We start from the raw sequence: 22,894 nt of genomic DNA, 5'->3' as shown, positions 1-22,894 counted from the left end.
CCTCAATACTGCGATCAATAGCAGGCCACCAGACCATTGATCTAGCGATTGCCTTCATCTTAGTGATACCGATGTGCTGTTCGTGCAGCAATCCAAGAACGTCACTTTGAAGTGAAGCGGGACTCACAACTCTGTTATTTCACACTAAACAACCCATGTGCACACTCATTTCTAACTTCCTTCCAAAGTACGGCTTTAGCTCGTCCGAAACTTTGTTTGGCCAACCGCTCCATGTGAATTCACGTACCACGCGGAGTACTTCATCTCCGGCTGTCTCTAGCTCAACCTCTTTAGCTGTGACAGGAAGGTCTTGTATCGGTGCAAAATAAAAAATGCTTTCAGACTCTTCAGCAGTTTCAGGCAGGGGGAGCCTCGACAAATTATCAGCATTGCCAATCGTATGTCCTGCCTTATACGTGACCTGGTAACGGTAATTTGACAGTACGTGTAACCAACGGTGCACTCGCGCAGCAGTCACAGAGCTTGCTGGACGCTTAGGGTCAAAAAGAGCAGTCAGTGGCTTGTGATCCGTGAAAATTTCGAACTTGCGACCATACAAGTACTTGTGAAATTTCTTGATTCCAAAAATAATGGCAAGTCCCTCTTTCTCGATTTGCGCGTAATTGCGCTCAGTTTGGGTCATTGATCGAGACGCAAAGGCCACAGGTTTTTCATTGCCATCAACCACATGAGACAGCACTGCCCCTAAGCCGTATGCAGACGCATCACATGTCAGACGCAAATCTTTTCTGACATCATAAATCTGCAATAGCTGTTTATTACACAGCAATTCTTTGCATTATCTGAAACACTTGTCACTCTGACTTGACCATTTCCATGCACTTTCTTCGCGTACTAAGTTGTGTAATGGCTCAAGTAGAGTTGCCAGATTTGGCATGAACTTCCTATAGAAGTTAACGAGGCCAAGAAATGCCTTGAGCTGTGTAAGATCCTTTGGCTGTGGAGCATGCATGATAGCTTCCACCTTGTCTGGTGCTGGGTGCAACCCACTCTTGTCAATTACGTGTCCCAGATAGCGCACTTTACTTTGAAAGAACGAGCATTTTTCTGCATTAACGCGGATTCCATGATCCTGTAGCTTCTTAAGCACTCTTTCGGTTCTTTCGTAGCACTCTTGCTTATCTTTTCCTGAAATAAGTACATCATCTATGTAGCATGCAGTGCCAGGAATTCCTCGTAAAATCTGGTCCATTACTGCTTGGAACATCGCAGGAGCGCTTGCTACTCCGTACGGCAGTCTTTTAAATCTAAAAAGACCCAAATGAGTGTTCACTGTCAATAGCTCTTGGGCGCGTTCATCAAGTTGACGTTGCAGGTAAGCCTTAGAGAGATCTAGAACTGTGAAATTTGTGCCTCCTACTACAGGTGCAAAGATGTCCTCCGGTAAAGGCAGTGGGTATTGATCCACATCTATACGCGGATTTGCAGTAATTCTGTAGTCCCCACATATCCTAACAGAATTGTCTTTCTTTGGCACTATCACAAGAGGGCTCGCCCATTCACTGTGCTTGACTCGATATATGATGTCAGCTCTCTCAAGGTCATGCAATTCTTTTTCAACTTGCTCCAACACGGCGTATGGAATTGGTCTAGCCTTACAAAAAAAGGGGTGACACATTCTCTTTCCGAACAATGCTCCCATTGAAGCCCTTGATTGTACCGTATCCTTTTGCAAACACTTCATGGTACTTTTTCAAAAGAGAATTTTCTGTCTGAATGTTGTACACAGGTACGACTTCTGACCAATCTAACCTTATTTTCGACAACCAGTTACGCCCCAAAAGTGTTGGCATCCTCAAGCCCACTTCATGCTTGACTATTACAAGCGGCAGCTCATGGCGCTGTGTGCCATAGCTCACATCAACTTGCGCGGAACCCTTCACATTTACAGGTGTTCCGTTGTATGTGACCAAGCGCACATCAGTTGCGGACCACTCAGCATCGGGAAAACATTTTTCAAATTCGCTTTCCGACATTAGAGACACTGCTGATCCTGTATCAAGTTCCATTGGAACCTCTTTGCCATTTATGTGTAGCTTTACTACTAAAGGAGATGTCTGACCATCTCTCTGGTTATGCCCTATTGCCAACAGTTTCGCCTCTGTTGTGCTTTGGTCAATGCAATGCGTTTGTTTAGTTCGACACATTTTAGCAACATGGCCCTTTTTCGAACATTTGAAACACTGACTCTGCAAAAATGGGCATGTCCTAGCAAAATGCTCATCACCACACCTGAAACATTTTCCTTGTCCCTCCCGAGAAAGTCCTTCTTTCCGCGGCTTCCCTGGTTTACAGGTGGCAGTCCCCATTGTGGACGCTGTTTTGCTTTTGCTCATTGGCTTCCTTTTAGGCGTCGGCTTGTTCTGCCAGTTGACGTCCGCAGGAGCTGGGAGAATTTCTTTGGTGTCGTTCTTTGCGGTTTCCATGGCGGTGGCGATGTTTAGAACTCTTTCCCATGTCGCCTCCTTGTTCGGTAACGACAGCAGACGGCTTCGGATGTCCTCGCTGCGAAGACCCGAGATTAGCCGATCTCGAAGACTTTCTTCAAGGAAGCTGCCGAACTCGCATGTTGCCGCTATCTTCTTGAGCTCGACGACGAATTCTCCAATTGTTTCACTTTGGCCTTGATCCCTGCGATGGAACCTGTACCGTTCCGTGACTATGGATCTCCGTGGTGCGTAGTGCTCGCGCAGCACTTTCGTGATATCAGCATACTTGGAGTCAGCAGGGCTCTTAGGCAACAGAAGGCTTCGTAGTGTCACGTAGGCTTTTTCACCTAGGACTGTCAAGAACACTTGCGCCTTCCTCGGCTCGTCGATGTTGTTAGCGCTTGTGAAGACCTCGAATCTTTCGATGTAGACTTCGATGCTTCCAGTGTCGGGACTGAACTCAGCAAGCCTTCCAACCGGCGTCGTAACCACGCTGCGATCTCCTGATGCTGCTATCCCGTCTGCCGATGTTGCCATGATTGAACAGTCCAGTTTCACCACAGCAAGATGTTGTTAACACTTGTCTTGTGATTCAATCGGAGATGCCATCTTCGGTCCCATCGGATATACCATCTGAGATCCCATCCTCGTCGCCAAAACTGTTGTATATCAAGAACGCAGGATCTGAGGGCGGAAGAGAAACTTTATTGAGCTGCTCGTAGTTACAGAGCCTCGAGCAGACTGCCCCGATGGAGGCGGGGTCCTCGAGGAGGAGGAGGGCCGTTCCGTCGCTCTCTTGTTTACAATACATGGCGAGAGCGGCGTCCCGGGGAAACGTGACTCTACATGTATTTAGTTCACGGCGGCTGCAATAGTACATAATTCACAGCCGCGCACAGATGTAAACACGGAGAGGCCATGTGGTCTCTCACTATACACACTCACGTTGTTAAACACGCACACTTTGCCGTTGCTTATATGTGCGTGGCTTTTTAGTTCCCAACACTTTAGTCTGTCAATCCCGTTCCCCATCCCTACACAAAGTAGCATGCCAGCGGTATACAGACGCCGGCAAAAATCTCTGTTTTTCTAATAAAGAGTCTCTCTCTCTCTCACATTGCGCTATCGCAGCCGTTTCAGTATACGTATAGTAAGAGCATCGCATCGCATCAAAACAAATCGCATCACCACGTCATAGGAATTTGAGTAAGAAATATTATTTAATTTGTATTTGAAACTTCGAATATTCTCACTGCCCTATAGTAAAAAGTGATGCTCTGAGCAGGTGCTGTTCAAATTGATTCAGCCATGTCGTGTAGTCTAAATCTTCACGATTGCTTTTATCCTTTCTCTCTTGCCTCCTTTTTCGATACTACCATGACTCCACCCACAATTAGTGCGGCTTTTTTGGTGTTCCACATGTGTAATTTACCCGCATATGTTACTTATGAACAATTAAATGCTCACAGTATAGTGTCCCTTCAAAAGAAGCTTCAAACCATGTCTTAATGCGTACAACACTACTAGCTGTCACCATAGGCGTGCGCACGGGGGGCAGGGGGGGCGGCCTAGTCACCTAAGAGGGGGAGGGGGCGCAAAATCTGCGCCATACATTGACCCCCCCCCCCCCCTAGTCACCTAAGAGGGGGGGGGCGCAAAATCTGCCTCGTACATTGATTTAGGGGGAAGCGCTGCGATGAACCGTCACGCCCCCCCCCCCCCCCCCCTGATGGGGAACCCTGCGCACGCCTGTGACTGTCACAGCTTGGTAACGGCCTTTCTTTTATTACGATAGCAATTATATGAACACACCAGGCGTATTCTTGCGGTCGCCGTGAAATTCCGTATAAAGTCCCAGGGCGATAGCATCGCCCCACGCGTCGTGTGTTCTGTGTGCGAGTGAAAGTGTGCGACCAGCTGCCGACGATCGCGGCTTAAGCGGAAAGTAAACGCGCTGGCCGTCTCCATCACGCGAAATGCCCGGAGGGGTCCCGGAGGTGGGGGGGGGGGGGGGGTGTACTTTAATTGGCCCGGAGCGATCGCGCGCTATCACTCATTCCCTATCTTGACAGGAATCAGCAGACGGCTCATACCTTGGTACTTGCTGTATTCTCATCGCAAGGTTTGCGTTAAAGCCATAAAGACCATTATTAATAAGATTTGGGATTTTACGTGCCACAACCACGAAATGATTGATGCACGCCGCAGTGGAGAGCTCCGCAACTTTCTATTCTGCGTCGCTCGAGCAGCAGCTGCGAACTTTGATCATAAGGGCGTGGTCGCGAGCGCTATCTCGATATACATCGCTAGACGGTTCGTACACGTGGTGTGCTCTCATCGCTTTGCGTTGAGACGACACAACACGAAAACCGCCTCACTCCCGGGAGCGGCAGCATTCGCTTTAACCAGCGTTTTGTAGAGTTACGCGTAATCGTATGCAAAAGTTATCTGCTAGCCTTACTTCGCATAACATTCCATTGTGTTGCTATCGCATTAATAGCGTCCCCTTTGCGACAAAATTGTGACTTTTATTTTATTTCACGGCCGCACTCTAACGCACCAACACCGTAATCCGACACGAAAGGCGCGAAGGTGGTTCAGGTAGTGCGCGGCTTTATGAAAGCTTTAAAGTGGTATTATGAAGCTTCCTGTGAATTATGAAGCGGCAAACAACGCTTCCTGTTTAAAAAAAAGTCCCCGCGTATCACCAGTACTAACCACCATAACTGTTAATGACAAAATCATAACTTCCGGCAATTTCGCCTAACTTTTGGCATAAAAGTGTAATCATCATCATCATCAGATTATATTGTGTGCACTGCAGGACGAAGGGCTCTCCAATTGTCTCCAATTTACCCACCAAATGCTATGACCGCAGAGGACATTATCGCGTATATCTGTGTATACATGCCCTAATTTTGTGACATTACCTCGCTCTTTCGTTTCTCTGCGGGGAGCTATGCGTTTCAGAGTTTCTTGCGGTTTTAGCCTTACAACGGCGGCAAGAGCAACCTGAGAAGCAACACTAACAAACGCGACGTGTAAAACAAAATATTTGAGTCGCACCGATATGTCAGTGTGTTGCACTCACGACGGAAAATTGCCCCGTCGAAAGGAAGTGGCTAAGAAAGAGAAGGCAGGCTTATACAAGGGAACCTTTTTGTCCAGCGTAACTCCGCTGACGCAGACAGCGTACGAAAAGCACTTGCGAGAGGGCAAACCTGGAGCTTAGCCCTTTCGTGCTATCAATTAAGGAGGCCCAAGGAGGTTGGGAACATACGCGCTGCGCTTTTTCGCACATGCCTGTGCGCGTGCGCACGCGTGTGTGTATGTTCGTGGGCATATTGAAGTGCGGCTAGGCCTGCTGGATCAGTCGGCTAATTTCCCGTTTCATCAGTAGGATAAAGAATTTTTTTTTTATTAGTCGGTTAGCCGAAAGACTCAATAGGCTAAATCTTAACTCCTATGGGCTCTGTCGTCGATAGATGGCTTTCGTGTTCAAATATAACTGGGAGAGATCGTGGCAGACCTTCTTCCCAGAATGTCTACATACATGCTTCTCTGTGCAGTGGTGCATTTTCTTGTTTTGTTTTTATCTTTTTAACATTCGTGCAGTGAAAAGCCTATGCACATTTATATGCGGTGGTTGCCTAATTCAAGCGACAACCTAACAACTATATCAATGGCCAGACGTTATAGACCTTACCTTAATTTGTTTTGCGCATAGATATGAACGTAAACACATTATTTTAACTATTTCATTAGTGATGCAATATTATTCATTCAAGGATATCAACCAAGGCCCTCGGCATGAAACCGCGAATCGTGAGCACTGTCATTATGCGTTGCACCTAATGCGGCTCGGTTCAATAGTCAGCCGAAATAGCCAACAGGATATCCGAATACTACAATGCATTTTTTTTCTATTACTCATATTTTTTTTTCTTTTAAACGCATATCGTATGTGCATGCGAGTCGTTTCATATATTACTAGCAGGTCAGGGCAGCGAGTCTCACTTTACTTACCAAGCTCGGCCGCTGCCTATAAGGTCACATGTGCTTCTTTTTTTTTGTCGTTTTTCGTGAGCACTATTTCGGCCTTCTTCTAATTAATTAGGAAGAGCATTTCTGCACAGAACTGTCTCTCACGCTCGTTTAGATAGCGCCGAAGTTGCCGGTGCACAAACACATGCAGTTGTAAGCTCGCCAAGGCCTTACTTTTTCTGCAAGCCGATTTCACGCACCTTTCTTTTGTAGGCCCTGCAGAGAGGTCTGTATTTATTTATTTATTTATTTATTTATTTATTTATTTATTTATTATTTATTTATCTCTATATTTATTTATTGTGTGGCACACAGGAGTGACGCAATACAAATAAGCTCCTCGAACGTTGAGAAGGTCGTTGTTGCCTTTTGGCCTTCATACAGCAACGCAATCCTTACCTTATGCAGCTGAACGCCTTCCTGCGTAACTGCGAAAACACGGAGCATCAGTGCGGACGTAGACGCGACGAGCACAAGACAAGCAAAAAGAGGGAAGAAAAAAACGGGTGCAAGGTGGCATACGTGCCGCGACTTGGCTCTTTCTTTTTAGAAACGCGGCGGCACGGAAGGGAAACTGTGCAAGGAAATATATGCAGCCGCTGCCGCTTACTGTTGTCGAGCGTCGGATTACGCCTCTCTGTTTACTGAGGCGCAGTGGTCCGCCGAAACTCCGAAGCCATCATGGTCATTTCGTACATGACATGCATAGAATTGCTAGAGGCGCGATGGCACTAGCTGAGCGTTCTCGTTACTGTAGCTATAACGATGCGGGAAATGTGACTGGAATCACGAGCCCAGCTTTTCAGCTATCGTTAGCAAGACATACCTAAACGATGCAATAAGACGCTGAAGTAGAAGAAAAAAATACCTCCAATTATTCAAATAGGGTGGTTAGAGGGAAATGATAACAGACCGTCGCTGGATCAGGGAAGTGAAAACAAGTAAAAATGGATTAGGTAGAGCGCACCCGTTCTCATGATGACAACCTTAACGTTAGATTCCTCAGCACGAACAGACAAAATCTTGTCGCAGCTTGTCAAAAGGCTGCGTTCGAAAAGCAAAGCATGGCTAGCTAGTGCAATAAAGCGCGTGATAAAGAGAACGTTAGGTTGCGTGACGTGAAAGCAAGTTAATATAGTAATTGTTGTGTTTTAACGTCCCAAAACCACGATGTGATTATGAGGGACGCCGTACAGGAGGGCTTCGGGAATTTAGACCACCTGGGGTTCTTTAACGTGCACCTAAATCTAAGTACACGGGTCGGAAGCATATCCCCCTCCACCGAAAATGCTGCCGCCGCGGCCGTGATTCGATCCCGCGAGCTTCGGGCCATCAGTCGAGCATATAACCCCTAGACCACCGTGGCAGGTTGGGAAAGCGCGTTGAACATTGCATATTGTGGCAAAAGACATAAGAATAACGCAAGATTGTAGGCGCTCGCGTGCTCACGCCAACTCTGATTAATTTATTTTTATTCTTTCTATTCTTATTTCATATTCTATTTTATTATTATCAATATTATTATTATTTGTTGTTGTTGTCGACGTCGTCGTCCTCGTCATCGCTGTTGTCACGATATCCACAAACATCCCTGGGGAGCCTGCGACCCACGATAGAGGGGCAGGGGAGAAGAGTTTGATTGAGAAACATTGCTGAGGACGGTTTCCTTGCTCGGGGAGTCCCATATTTCACTTCGCACATAGCATCAGCCCTAAGAAGCGCCGTCCGATTCACGGCCGATTTCCCGGGGTGGCTTGCGCCAAGTGAATGAGGAAAAAACGAACAAACGAATCATGGACGGGCCTCTCCAGGCATCTGCAACAGTTGACGTTCGCTGATAAAAGTGTAGACGTACAGGGGGGATGGAAAGAAACGCGAACAGCGCGGCACGCTGGTTACATCCCAATCTCATCTTGACGGCAATAAAAGAATGCTAGATGGTTCTTACTCTATCATGGATGAATCTAGTGGCATTTTATCACCATTGAGGCTACAACCGCTTGTAAATAAATGCGAAACAGCGGAGAATATTGATGCCGCATGTTCGCGTTTCTTTCCATGCCACTGTACGTTCCCTCGCCATTGGCGACGATGGTTTTGACGCTTTGCGAATCTAAGCTAGCGGGTTCTCAACTCAAGAGACTCTAAGCCGTGTTGTTCTCCTCTTTCTACTCTTCTAGTCGTCGTAATGTGTCGGTACTGTTCCTCCCCACATCCAGCCGGCCGAAAATGTCTATGTGACTCTTTAACTCACTCTTCAGCTCTTCAGCACAGTATACCGGTATTTTCGCGAAATAGTAAAGCAGTCTTCATTGATATGTCAGTTCGCACCAACAAACGTATATGGTCCTCACATAATACACATGCGGAATAAGTAAATCAGCGTCCTCGAAGATAAATTATTATTCAAGCGGAGCACCTAATCAGAAGGGTTCGCTGTGAATATCCGCCTCGCATCAGTAAACAGAAATACACAAATTATATTTTGACAGCTGCTTGAGAATATTTTTGTTAAATCTGAGAAGGGAACTTCGAAGGTGATATTTTAACGAAGTTCACCATTCTTCAAAATTCGTGCTGTCCAGCCGCTGAAAACTGCGGCGAGTACGTGGACACTAACTGATGACTTGGCGAAAGCAACAAAGCTCATGGTGAGTGCGGTACCGGTCCCTCTTAAGGAGACGGAAGTTCTGTAAGGGTCGTCACCCGATTGATAATCGTAACGTGGCTTCATTCCATTCAAATATTGCTCTCCGCAGCTGCGCATTGCACTAGGTTATCCTCTTAAATAATTATCTGAAATTGAAGCGCATTGCTCGTTTGCCAAACCGCGTGTTACATTCTGATGTCCCCGTAATGCTCTCAAGCTGAGATGTGATAGCGGAGTACTAATACTTTTCTTAACATAACCTGCAGTCAGCGTTAAACGTTTATAGACCACGACGCACCATAAAAAGCTTAATATTGCCGCTGCTTTGGCAAGCAGCCTTGAATTGACATTTCCGGCCTGTTCTGAAGCGCGCTAACAACTTGTAACCGAATACAGGCACAAATTGCTGGAAAATTCGAATTTTTGTCACACCTCGTGCTCTCTAAACTCTTGACGTCGACTCTACATGCATGTTTACTTTCTTGGGGCCCGGCCTGTTGGACGCAGGCCCAGTTGGCCGCCGATCAAGCCCATCAGGCACCGTTAGCCGTTGGCATAAATCTATCGCACCGTACTTTTTTTTTTGCAATGAATTTGAGAGTTCACTAAAAATGATCGACACAAATAAGAACTCATTCACTCCGTTTGGGTGTACGTGATGTGGGGGTCATGCATGCACCGAGGTCACGATGTGTCCGGCACGGTTTTTTCTGTCTTTTCTTTCCCTGTTTCTCGCAATCCAGAGACGCTGCTGAGCGAGAGAGAAATAAAATGAGAGCAGAGAGGTACCTTGAAGTTGACGTTGTCCCCTATACGACACGGGACGGTGTCCGCGGGCTTCAATACACAACCAAACGTTTGGGCGGGGAAGGGAAAGAGGTTCAGGAGGAGAAGGGACGCGATGCTATAAAGAAGAGCGCACGGAGGAGAGAAGGAAGGTTCAGTTTGCGAGGGACGTCTTTGACGGCGCGGTGTTACTGAGCCTCGTACTTTCATTTTGTTTTCTGGAGCCCGGAGCGTCGAACGGTCGTCGGAGAGCGCGTCTCACGAATCATGGATGACTACCGTTCTTCCGTGCTAGCTCCTTGGGCCTATGCTGGCATCCTTTCCACGAACGGCAGTCTCGTGGCACTGGCGATCGTCTGCGCACTCTTGACAATCATCGTGTCTGCGCTCCTTTTCAACCGAAGGCCGCGCCGCAGCCCCGCAGAGGTAATAATCGGCGTTGTTTTGTACGACTGCGGGTAACCAGGCTCCCTTGGTGGCCGCTCATATTTTTGGCTCTCGGTGGCGAGTCACCGAACGTACACGATAGCACGGAAACAATCAATACGCGAGCATCACGCGTGCGAACTCCCGTGAGTGTGGTCTGAAGCCGCTTGAGTTGCAGCGAACGGCCGTGACGACTGCAGCAGAGGCATGGCTACAAAAGTAACCACATGTTTACGTCGCCTCTTTTTGTGTGTCGCGATGTTCTCCAACCTAACTAAAGACTAGAAGGGTAAAATGCGGGGAGGTAGGGAGGGGGGGGGGGGCGATTCTTTAGTTTCAAGAATATTTTTGAGGTGGCATAGTAAAATCCCTCTACACATCGGAACCGAGCTTATTTATTTTTTTTTCAGTGCACGCCTTTGTTTCAGCGCCGAGAAGTGTTGACTCAGACAAGGTGCGCAGCAAATACGGCTTACGGACTAACAAGATGCCCCGATTTTGTGGGAGACTAAAAAATGAATTATTTTTACGCTTTCTTAATTTTTTACATTTGCGTTAAGCATCTTCAATAATAAAAACAAAATAAATTCAGTGGTTTGTGCAAGCCTATTCCTGAAACAAAAAGTGACAAAGTTGGCTTTTCGACAAGAGGCGAAGAAGTAGCCATACTCTGGTAATTTTATTCCTTTTGTTTCTTTTACTTATTTATTTTCACTTTTTTTTCTGTGCTTATCTTCGCTACATGCTAAACACCCTGCAAAATGTGTGCATTTTTCCTTACGTAGCACTATTTTGCCTTCTGGCGGCGAACAAAAAAAAAATTCAAAGCTTCAAAATTGTGGCATTATCCGCGAATTAAAAAACCAGCCACCACAAATTTCAATCGAACTTATCTAGGGTTATCTACTACCGTCTTCTTTTCGTTAGCCGGAAAAAGATGTTACGTCATTTTGTTCTGAGTACAAAGGCCACCAATGAACAGGGACAATGACGGGCTAATGTCGCGCGCCCCTCGGTCTGTCTTCTAGAGTCGCACCTCGTAAGCATCAAGGTTATCATGGCTTGTGTTTGTGACGCGAACTATCAGCACACTGAAATGCTACGAAGGGAACACAGGGGTTTACAGTATACTGTATATTGCTCCGCGTCCGTGTTCCTTCCTCTTGTGTTATCGTTCTTTTGCGCACCACCGTTCTAAGAAGGCTTGTGTAAGAAGTAGAACGGCCTAACCAGCTCCTTAACCACAGTGGCTGACTGGACAGAATGTGAGAAGGGCGTGGGGGCCCACCTTCACCACTAATGTATCGCAGGTATGGCTGACTGGACAGCCCGTTTTCTACTGAACACGATGTCCTGCGTTCAACTTCCTGTCACAAAGGCCACATTATATACAGAAACGAATGCAAAAACGCCACACAAAAAGTCGCAAAGGTAAGAAAGGATAGCCTTCTGTGACAGTTCCATAGAGCCCTGTTGCAGCTTTAGGGCAATAATTTATATCAATCACATCATAAACCGTAGATATTAATCAATATTGTTATAACACCTGTATAAGACTTGTGTGATGCAAACTCAACAGGGAGCAAAGAAAACACAGGACATGTGCTGTCCTATTTTGTCTTTGCACATCCCTGAACATGGTAAAGCGTAGGTTATGCCGGAGATGACGCACGCAGCGAGCGTTCTTCATTGGTGCTGTTTGTGAAAGCTCGAACTGGCTTTTCTTTCTCCGCACGTCCCATCCGCAAAGCCGTCTGTACTTTATCGTTTGACCATCTATACTCACCCTCGGCTTCGCCTTTGCCGTGAGGGGGATGAAAAAACGATGGAGGCTCATAAGCAATTCTTATGATGTGTCAATTCGGCCGCATTAGTTGTCACTGAGTGTGTCGTTGAGTTATGTCGCTCAATTTTGTATTCCGGCCCAAGCGCTACATGCTAGCCAACTGCATATCTCCTCTGGTTAACCACCCTGTCTTTACTTTGCCTTTTTTTCCGCTCTCTTTCTCCCTGTCAGTGGCTGCGGGCGGCGTGAGCGAGGTGACTATACGGCTTTCTTGCATCTCCCAAAACACTGCCTCGCTGCAGCTCGCTCTCGCTTTCTCGTTGTCGAGGGCTCGGGCACCATATAGAGACTCACCCGCCAACGTTCACTCTCCGAACGTTAGGTTTACAAGCGTTCGTTTTCTGAACGTTCGGTTTGCGAACAACCCAAGCACGCGGTCTTGAAGATGACGTATTTCATGTGCCGCTTTTCTGCCACGGCTTTCTGATGACAGCGGCATCGCACAATAAGCGGAGTAAAGCTGTCGCATTAAAACTAAGATTTTGCACACCACCACTGGACATTGAACTGGGGTACGTGATGCCACACGAAGCTGGGAGTTCGAAGCACCAGCCATTACTCTATCACGTTCCTTTCGAATATGGAATTTGTGGGGTCTTTGGCGCACCACGCGTACGAGTAATGTAGTCTGTGCACGTATTTCCGAGGTCACAGCAGGCATACTAAGGTGCAGGCGGCCTTCTACGGCATCACGAATACTAAGCTGTGCTGTCACTGTCGAGAAAATAATTTATATATATATTGGATTTAAATACGTAATTACATCAGCTTGGTGAAATGTTTTGCACATGCAGTACCCACATTGATGCGCGTAAGGCCAAATATTGTATGAAGTGTGTGGCCTCACACATCAATGTGCCTAATGGTTCAATTTAATTTTTAAATCAGTTTTTCTGCCTCTTTATAGACCATTTTCCTGAGGGCGCTGCTGCTGTAATGCGATCTCAGCGCCGTCTATCATCTGGCCCATTTCGCTAGTGTGTGCGATTGTGCACGAGGCTGCGCACCGCATATGTACTGTTGGTGAAGGACTTGTAACGCACTATACACATGTTAGAATTACTCGAAATTGCATATTTATCACTACCGCGCAATACTGCAGCTGGCATGCACGGCAATCCGTACATATATCAGTGCGAAGAAGACGGCGGCGCGGCGCGCTAGCTTGAAGCTACGTTCCCTGAAAAAAAAACGGTCTTTACAAACCGCAAGGCATTATATATATATGCATTCTCACGGAAATGCCATCTTATTTGGTAGAAGGGCTGTACTGTATATTCACGCAGTAAGAAAGTCATTTTTTTTTCAGCTGAATTTACTTACATAATAAATGATACGCGTCACCTCACTATAGAGATAAGGATCTGATTGAGGCATGATCATGGGCGTAGTGCTTTACTTTTGCTTGTTCACTGATCGTTAGAGCGCCGGGCACAGGCTACCGGCTGGCATGTATATGTGTATACTAGTACATGTCCTATCGCACTCCACGAGAGGCTGCCCTCATTCGGAGGAGATACAGCCGCGTTGCGTTTGCTGGGGGCATGCTAGATATCGCGAAAATGCATCTGTGCAATAGCTTTGATCGCGGATGTTCAAGGTGAGATGATGCCAGTGGTTGTCAGTGACCGCTATATCTTTTGATTCATGCTTTCTCACTTTTTTTTGTGTGTGGTTGAGGGACTGATTATTTTTTTAAAGCTTGAATGATTCCTTTTAATACAAGAATGATGGTATCGCGGCTTCATCATCAGCTTCTGCGCTAGAGTAACGCGATGCCAACTGTAATGTACACGGTTATATCTTAGTGTCAAAAAATTAATGGATATCGAAATCATGTGTGATACCGACCTATCGTTTGGCTGCAACGCGGTGTTTTCACAGCAGCTAAAGGACCTGTTCAAGAGCTACAGCCGAGAACAACCCCGATGCAACAGGCTGCAACATTCTTGAAAACATTGTAAGGTCTTCACACATGTAGTATGGCGTTGTAGCTTAGTGAGACGTCACTGCTGTTTTCTTTCATCTTTAACCGGTATCTAAAGGTTCCACCACCAGTTTGGCGAATGTTATTTACGGCAGAATGAATGACGAAGTTAGGCACGTCGGCAAGCCGGCAATATTTCAGTCGTAGCGTTTTCCCCGACAATGCATTTCGGTCTCACGTCTGACAAAGGTTGTCACATTCAATGGCACCAGGGCTGGGCAAAGATACTTTGAAATTGTATCGCGATACGATACAAGATACTCAGGCAAGAAGTTTTTGAGATACAGATACAAGATATTACAACATTGATTGTATCCGATACGATACATTCCAATCGTATCTTATGATACTTCGATACATTCGCAAATTTGTTACTATATATCCATATAACGTAGCACTAAAGGCCTATACACAAGAATTTCCGCTCGAAAATTTATTAACTGCGAGGAATTTTTTTTTCATTTGAATGAAATGTCTGTTGTTATCTCATAAGTTTTGTACTTCTAGTTCAAGCTATGTCAGTTTCATTCCGAAACAACTTATGGCATTTCCTTAGCTGCTTTTTATATACTTTAGCAGCTCTTTATACACTTCGCTGATAGCGGTTTTTGCTTGTCGCTTTTGTAATTCATGGAAGTCACTGCTCTGCTTGCCGACCAGCTAGCGGGTTGCCATCTACTTACAAAAACGTCAATAAAAAGCCTCTGCACGATGGTGCAAATACCGCTGTGGAGTTCTACCTTGCCCGTAAACGTATTACGGTTTTCAGCATAGCGGAACATCGGACAGGTGTACGGCACCAAGAACATGTGCAGCCCAGAAACCATTCAGACGTATTGTACAGTTGTACAAAGCGCCGCAGGACGCCGCCGCTATTCACACTATTGGCACTTATAGCACCGATTACCTGGTGATTAGTAACAGTATACAAAAGAATTTAGGAAAGCTTAAACAAGGAAAACAAATATATCTAAATAAAATAGAAAAGCGGTTCCGTATCAAACACAGCGAATAAGTATAGAAACACAATACAGACGGCCACCCCAAGAACTAGTGATATATTTAAGAGCTAATAATATGACTAAGAATAATTGTTGCGTTTTGCGTCGCAAAACCACGATATGAATATGAGAGACGCTGCAATGGAGGGTTGCAGAATTTTCGACCACCTGGGGTTCTAAAAGCTCAGTACAAGCGCACGGGCCTCCAGCATTTTCCCTGCATCAAAATGCAGCCGCCACGACCTTCGAGACAGCAGCCAAGCACCATAACCACTAGACGACCGTGGCGAGTGACCCCTAATAGCTATGACAATAAGGCATTTAAGGTAAGACCATAGAAGATTCGGTGCCTATGGAAAACAGCGTAAAAAAAACGCCAGGCCTGCGCTGAAACCACAGCACAGTCACAGCGAAAGCTGGAAGAGCGGCGTTTCTAGGGCCCGTTGTAAGCTCTCTTGGGGCTACTAATACAAGTACACTAGCAAGGTACCCACTACACCATAAATCATAATTTTTTGTGAAGTTGGGAAGCACCTACTAAGCCATTATTCGTCATTCTGTGGAGAAGCGAGGCACCAGCTACACGTCTGTAAGGCATTATGTGCACTTTGTTGACGCAACGACTGATGACGATGAAGAATTATGGCTCAGCCCTTTGTAATGGGTTGGAATCTAAACGGCCCACCAGTTATGTAATTTGCATTGGATGACGCCCGGTCGCTATTTCCCTCTCCCGCCATGCTGTATAACATACGTTGACGTGGGAGAGAGAAGGGGGGGGGGGCGAAGAACTTTACTGAGACCCCGATGAAATGGTTCATGCGCTTATGGGCTTCCTTGGCAACCAATACAAGTGCACTTGAGAGGAACCCACTGCGCTATAAATCATTGTAATTTTTGAGAAGAAGGGCAGCAGGCACTGTGCCATTTTTCGTCATTCTACGGAGAGTGTTGGTACCTGCTATACGCATGTAAGGCATTATGTGCACTTTCTTGATGCTGTGCCTGATGACGATGAAGAATTATGGCAGAGTCCTTTGTAATGGGTTGGAAGCATTCAACAACCTACTCGTTGCGCAATTCGCATTGTGTGACGCCTGGTTACAGAATTCGCGTTGTGCGACGCTTGGTGCTTATTTTACTCTTCTACCAGGCTATATTCCATATGCTAATGTGGTTCGTTCCCGACATGAAGCCTGTATAGGATCTTTTTGCAAAGCAGTTTCAAGCACCGGCATGGCTCAGAGGTTGAATACTGGGCTCCCACGCAGAGGGCCCAGGTTCGAACCTCGTTCCATCCTGGAAATTTTTTCTTATTTCGTTTTTTTTTCTTATTTCGAGCGATACTGGTTACGGACACCGGCGGCGGCGGCGGCGGCGGACAACTACGGCGCCAAAAACGGCCGGTGAAATGATCTCATAACAGCTTTCGCTGTAATATCTTCGTAGTCTCAGCAAGATACAGGGATGAGACTAACTGTTTCTGAAGAAACGCAAAAGACTGTGAAAATAGATATTAACATGTTCCGCAATAGCATCCTTGTCATTAATTGGAACACCATTGATTTGAATCTCGTTAACAGACTTTTTTTTCGATTTAAGAAACCCCAGAACTTTTGAGGGGATTCATTTAGAAAATTTGGTAAGCTATGTTGAAAATAATGCCATTTAGAACGTTTTAATGTTTGACTAAAGGCAATTCGAGCAGTATCAGCAACGTTTGTAGGCGCTCTTCTTTCTTTTAGGGCGCTTAAGCTTTCTTTTTAAGTGCAAGACGTCTCTCGTTATCCAGGGATTCGATTTTTTTCGTTTTCTTAGCTTTGTTTGGTATGTAATTATCGAGACAATAAGTGCAGAACTTTTTGCTTTAGGTCCGAGTGTTTCTCAGAAGGGTCTTCCTGAATTCCAAAAATAACTAAATTCGACCGTCTACTGCGGTCTTCTAGCTCGGTTAATTTCGATTTCGAGGCGTTAATTGATTTTTCGAGTGATTCGACGTGGGCAGTTCGTTTTTCTATTTCAAGAAAGCGCACTGTAAGATCAGACATCAATTTTTCCATATTGTTTTGCTGATCGCTCAGAGCAGTCGTTTCCTCAGCTAGTTTATTTTGCCCTGCCAGTAGCTGCTTCAGCATTTCTGCTGTTGTAGGGCCTGCAGGGCCACATCACCACACAAAAGAAGCGTACACACAGGGAATACATTATAGGCAATCGTAATACACTGTTGTATTGACGCGATCATTAACGCGATCTTAAAACGTTAATGCGATAGCCATAGGCGTGCGCATAGGGGGGGGGGGGGGCAGGGGGGCGGCCGCCCCCCCCCCTAATCACATAAGAGGGGGGGGCGCAAAATCTTCCCCGTACATTGACCCTTCTAGTCACCTAAGAGAGGGGGGGGGGGGCGCAAAATCTGCCCCATACATTGACTTAGTAGTGTGGGGGGGGGGGGGCGCTGCGATGAACCTTTGCCCCCCCCCCCCCCCCTAGTGGGGAACCCTGCGCACGCCTATGGCGATAGCGTCAGAAACCTCGTTTCGTAGAAATTCCGGCGTCGGTGTCGGAGACGTTGTTGGATATGAGCGAAAATTCGAGATGGATGAAAATAAATAAAGAGTAAAAAAATATTCGGTCCGAGTGAGAACTGAACCCAGGCCTTCTGCGTGGCAAGCAGGTGTTTTTCCACGAAGCCACGACAAAGCTTGAAACTCCTTCCGTAAAAAAAAAAAAGAAAGAAAAAAAATGTTATAAGAATATCATGTACACTCTAAGAAAAAAAAAGTATGTGTGACTCCTTTCGGGTGGTCATTACTTGCCACGTATATGACTCTCTTTAAGGAGGCACGTTAATCCCTTGTGGGTCACACGACTCCCCGAAGGGATTATAATGATCCCCAATGAGAGTTAGCGTGCCTCTTTAAAGAGAGTCATATACGTGGCAAGTCAGGACTACCCGAAAGAAGTCAGAGGACTCTTTTTTTTCTTAGAGTGTAGTGGGAGGAGTCTCCTTAAAGCATGTAATATTGCGTCGCAGAATAGTAGAATAGCACGAGGCCTCAAAACATCTGAAATCCGCAACGAATAGGCGGTTTAAAGCTGCGCACCAAATTACAAAGTGCGCAGGTGCGCGTGGCACCTTACGGACGCGTGATGGGTACTTCACCCATTTGCAAAAGGAATAATTATAGTGTAGTGGGCACTTCGCAACTGTACTTGCAATAGGCATTCTAGGATAGTTTGAAACGGTGAGTGTTACGTGCACAGACGCTCGTTTACTTGCGGCACGGTTGAGGCATGCGCCGAGAACCGAAGGCAGGCTCGCAGTTGAGAAGGCGACGCGCATGGAGCCCGATTATGTTATCGGGTTGTACTCTTGAAGGCGAAGCTCAAGCGTCCTAAAAGGTTTTTCTTTTTTGCTTTTCCAAAGTGCTATCAAGCACTGAATAGTTGACAAGGATTACTCGGATTATTTTCATGCATTAAAGAAAGTAAAGGCACTGCCGTGGCTCTGTGGTAGCATGCGCACAGAATGACGTGTGCATTGCTGCGTCACGCTGCGCGCGCCTTCTTGGTAGCTTCGCTTTGAAAGAGGAATGATCATGTTTTCAATATAACCTGAAAGGAGGTAACCACGCGCGGCAATCGACTGCATGTCTCGAAAGACTAGATCAGCCTGCAACCCACAACATGCACTTCTGCTCCTGGATTTGATTCCGGCTCGGACCTTAATCTTATTTATCTGATCTTTATTAAGCTCACGGGAGTTTTCGTACTGCACGCCCGTTTTTCCAGGCCAGCGTCTGACGAGGCACCTAAGGATTTCAGGTGAAAAATAATTACGGCCGCTTAACTTACCAAATAATCTTGTTGTTCACGTCTGCATGCAATGACCTGATGGTCTTTGATAGCTGCATTCATCAGCACGCGCCCAAGCTTACTAGGTTAGGTTGACAGCATGTGTAAGTGCGCAGCCCTTCGACATCATTTGTATGGCCCATGCTGTCTCAAAAAGACACGGAAACTTATTTGACTCAATCTTACACTCATCAACCCAGTCTGATTCGAGCTCCAATGCTTCAGAACTCCAAAGACTGCCACGCTCTTAACACTGTTCGCTCTATACACACAACCACCTGGACTCCATCGCGCTCAATCATCTAACTTGGTAGCCCTCACTTGAGCCCCCTCAGCCTCGCGGTTCTGCTCGAGTCTGAGTGACCCGAAGGACAGACGAAAGGCTTCTTTTTTCTTGCACCCTCTTCCTTCGTCGGCGTCGTCGGTCTAACGTGAAACGTTTCGCAATGCATGACCAACTCCCCTGAAGTGCCACTTTCTCCTGCCTCCGATTTTATTTGGAAGCCAGGAGACCTCTTGCAAACAAACAAACAAACAACTAAATAAATCATGCAAACAAAGACTAAAAAAAAAGAAATAAGTAAGTAACGTAATAAGAGCATACGCAAAAACGCGTGTGCTTTTACGCGCTAAAGGTGTACCAAATACGCGTACGCATAGGCGTGCGCACGAGGAGGGCAGGGGGGGAGGGTCGCCCCCCTTAATCATCTGAAGGGGCTGATGTCTACGCATGCTTTCTGACAGTACCAGCGACCGAGGACCCTTGATGGTGCATTCAAAGAACAGTTTGCTTACTACCTTTAACCCCGAAAAGGCGGGCCGTTGTGAGAAGCACGTCATCACTTCATTTTCATTTTTGCATTCATGGTGGTGCTTGTTTTTTTTTTTGTTATTTTTTTTTTGGGGGGGGGGGGGGGAGGAGAGTCTACAAAGGGGGCGGCGCTGCGGTGAGACTTGCCCCCCCCCCCCTGACGGAGAACCCTGCGCACGCCTATGCGCGTACGTGTTCTTTGGGCGAAAGTTGCATCGTCTTGCGTCTGTCCCTTTGTGCCAGCCGATTCGGTAAATGTGCCGAAAGAAGGAATAATCGACAAAAGTAAACAACTATACAAAAATTGCGGCACATGCAAACAACGTGTCGCAAACTGAGAAGCCTCGCTTTCCTTAAGCTGTTAATGTAATGCCGTGTAAGCGATATTTTGCCTAGCGTCTTTGCACCATTGCACTGATGTACCTACCAGGCTGTACACGGCAAAAAACGGCATCCACGTGACCGCGCATTATACTGTACCCGACATCGGCCCACTTTGCTGTGGTAGACCCGCCGAGTAGAGTGGACTGATTTGTGTGACAGTGCTAGACTAAGCTGCCCTTTTATGGTGACAGATCGACCATACCCGCCAAACGTCTCTACGCCCGTGGCAAAGTGGGCGTATATAGAGGTTTGCTTTAGTAAATGAATTGAACTCTTGATGGCGTATATTTACTCCAGTGAGGATATGCAGGTACGGTTTGTCCTTTAGTTATCCAACGCTCTATAGAACACAGTCGGCAAACAGCACACTTGTGCAAGTAGCTTAGCTAGAGCAACACAGGCGATTCCAGTGTTGTCCTCCGTTTGACTATTCGGCAAGACGGAATCACGGTCCGGAACGGCCGGAAGTGTAGGGAAAGAAAGCTTCGCTTTAATAATTACGTGTATTTTGTGTGCAGACCAACTTTTAAAAGTACGGCTGGGCGAGGGAGTAGGCAATTTCTTTGTTCAAGAGGAATCACCTGAGCAAGGTAGCTATGTGGGCGAGTTGGTCGAACTTCATCACAAAACAGCGCGCGCACATGAATACAAAAGAAAAAGGAAGACCCGACGACACGTTCGTGTCGTCGGTTCTTTCTTCGTTTTTTTTTTGTATTCGTGTGTGTGCTCTGTTTTGTATTGGAGGAATTACCTGAAGGTTCAGTTGGCATGCGTGCTTCTTTCATCGTTACTCACCATACATCTATACATTTGATTATTTGTTTTTTGCAGTGCACCCCAGCTAGCCGTCCGCCGCGGTTGTGCAATGTTTGCGGTGCTCAGCTGCTGACTCTGAAGTCGCAGGTTCTATCCCGGCGGCGGCGGCGGCGGTCACATTTCGTTGGAGACGAAGTGCTAAAGTCTCGTGTACTGTGTGATGTAAGCGCACGTTAAAAAAAAAAAAAAACAGGTGGCCGAAATCTCCGGAGCCTTTCACTACGGCGTGCTTCATATAATCGTATCGCGGTTTTGGCACGTAAAACTTCAGCAGTTGTTGGTATGATTACCCCAGCTAACCATGACCTAAAAAGTTGCGATGAAAACTGCGAGACTAAACCTGACATGGGAAAAACGTGTCACTATGGTTGAGTTCTGTAGACCTTCCACGCTTATCTTACTTTCCGTAGGGATAGAGGAGATGGAACAGGCTTATGGGACGCTTAACACAAAATGCAATTCATGACATTATTCAAGACACATTATTCTGCAGGCCTTCTTTTCATGTTAAGACTCATGTGATAGCTTGAATGTTCTTTAAGTGCCCACCCTGTTAGCGGATGACCCCAGCGTACGGGAAGCACAGGTCAAGGCGTCAGAAATGCTGAAATGAGGAGTGGTATGAGGTATGGCGCTGCCCTGAGGTAGCACAAGCCTTGTGGAAATGGTTCCCAAAATCAGTTACTGGGCGTTACTTAGAGCCGAATATCCAAGCCATTTAGCTCGGGTCAATGACTAGCCGAATATGCCTTTCGTGCGCATGTGCGTGTCGGGGCCCGATGTTTCCAAGCTTGGTGTATGAGAGCATTGGTATATGAGAGCTTGTACAATGTATACTGTTGTTTGGCAGATGCAGCACCGCTTGATGTGGGCGCACTAACGTTGACGCCTATAGTGGCACGTCTCCGCACCGACGACTAACGCCCATGATCATGAGTTAACCCTTGCGGTAGCTGAAGTTCTTAACGTATACGTGGGCACCGCATATGGTGAATCCTGCGCAAAGATGGCATCAACAAGCACATAATAAACACTGATACTCGATATGCACTCCTTCAAAGCGTCGTGAAACGCGAAGAAAAACGCTATGCGCGTCTTGTCTTCCCTCTAGCCTGGCCGTTAATTCTTACAGGGCCAGCGGGGAACGCGGTGCGACGGCCAGGCGAGCGTCGGAGAGCTATTGTTCGATATGGATGGATGCTTGGGCTAGAGCCGCCACCTCGCAGTGTCTTAAAGCGTTGACAAAATTGCACTTGTATTGGAAACGCGCCGAATGGGGTGGTCGTAGCAAATGCACGTTTTTTTTTTTTTTCGAGCCTTGTGCACACATGTCACTCACTGCTCCGCTCATAGCATCCATCCACCCATCCAAGGGCACTGTGAGAGGAAAGTGTGAAAGATAAAAGGCGCGTTCATATTACCTCCGTTAGGTGTTGTCACCTCCGTTGTAACCTCCGTTCATGTAACCTCCGTTATGTAACCTCAGTTATGTCTTATGTTAGCCATCGCTCGCGGACCGAGAGGTCATGGGTTCGACTCCTATTAACAGAACTTTTTCTTATAGTTTTTATTTGCCATCTGATGGCGTGCATTTCGTTCACGTATTTCCGTCACGGAAATACGTCTTGGCGGACCCCGGAATAAAACACTTTCGTGTTAAACAACTAATTCTGAGAAAGCGATAGGTAGCCGGCGTGCCTTTATCGAAGGCATGTGCGCTATTAACACGTGCTAGAGCTGTTTCACAATGGTCTATTGGCACAACTGCGTCATTATTGTTAGTGTCACTGCAAGTGTACTCCCCGAATGGAGCAAATAGACCGACTTCTGTGGCACTG

General features: G+C 46.5%; 1 protein-coding gene across 1 annotated transcript in view; it reads left to right on the top strand.

The window, feature by feature from the left end:
* The first annotated feature begins 10,197 nt into the window (after positions 1-10,197).
* LOC119398458 (cholesterol 7-desaturase nvd-like) overlaps positions 10,198-22,894 on the top strand; it is a 31,307-nt gene continuing 18,610 nt past the window's right edge. The window contains exon 1 of the mRNA XM_049412093.1: positions 10,198-10,356. Coding sequence (XP_049268050.1) covers positions 10,198-10,356 — 159 coding nt within the window. The remainder of the gene's footprint in view (positions 10,357-22,894) is intronic.

Source organism: Rhipicephalus sanguineus, chromosome 1 (genome assembly GCF_013339695.2).
Source record: "Rhipicephalus sanguineus isolate Rsan-2018 chromosome 1, BIME_Rsan_1.4, whole genome shotgun sequence".
NCBI classification, from domain to species: Eukaryota; Metazoa; Arthropoda; class Arachnida; order Ixodida; family Ixodidae; genus Rhipicephalus; species Rhipicephalus sanguineus.
Note: the sequence above shows the minus strand (reverse complement) of the source record. Positions and strands in the feature narration are given on the sequence as shown.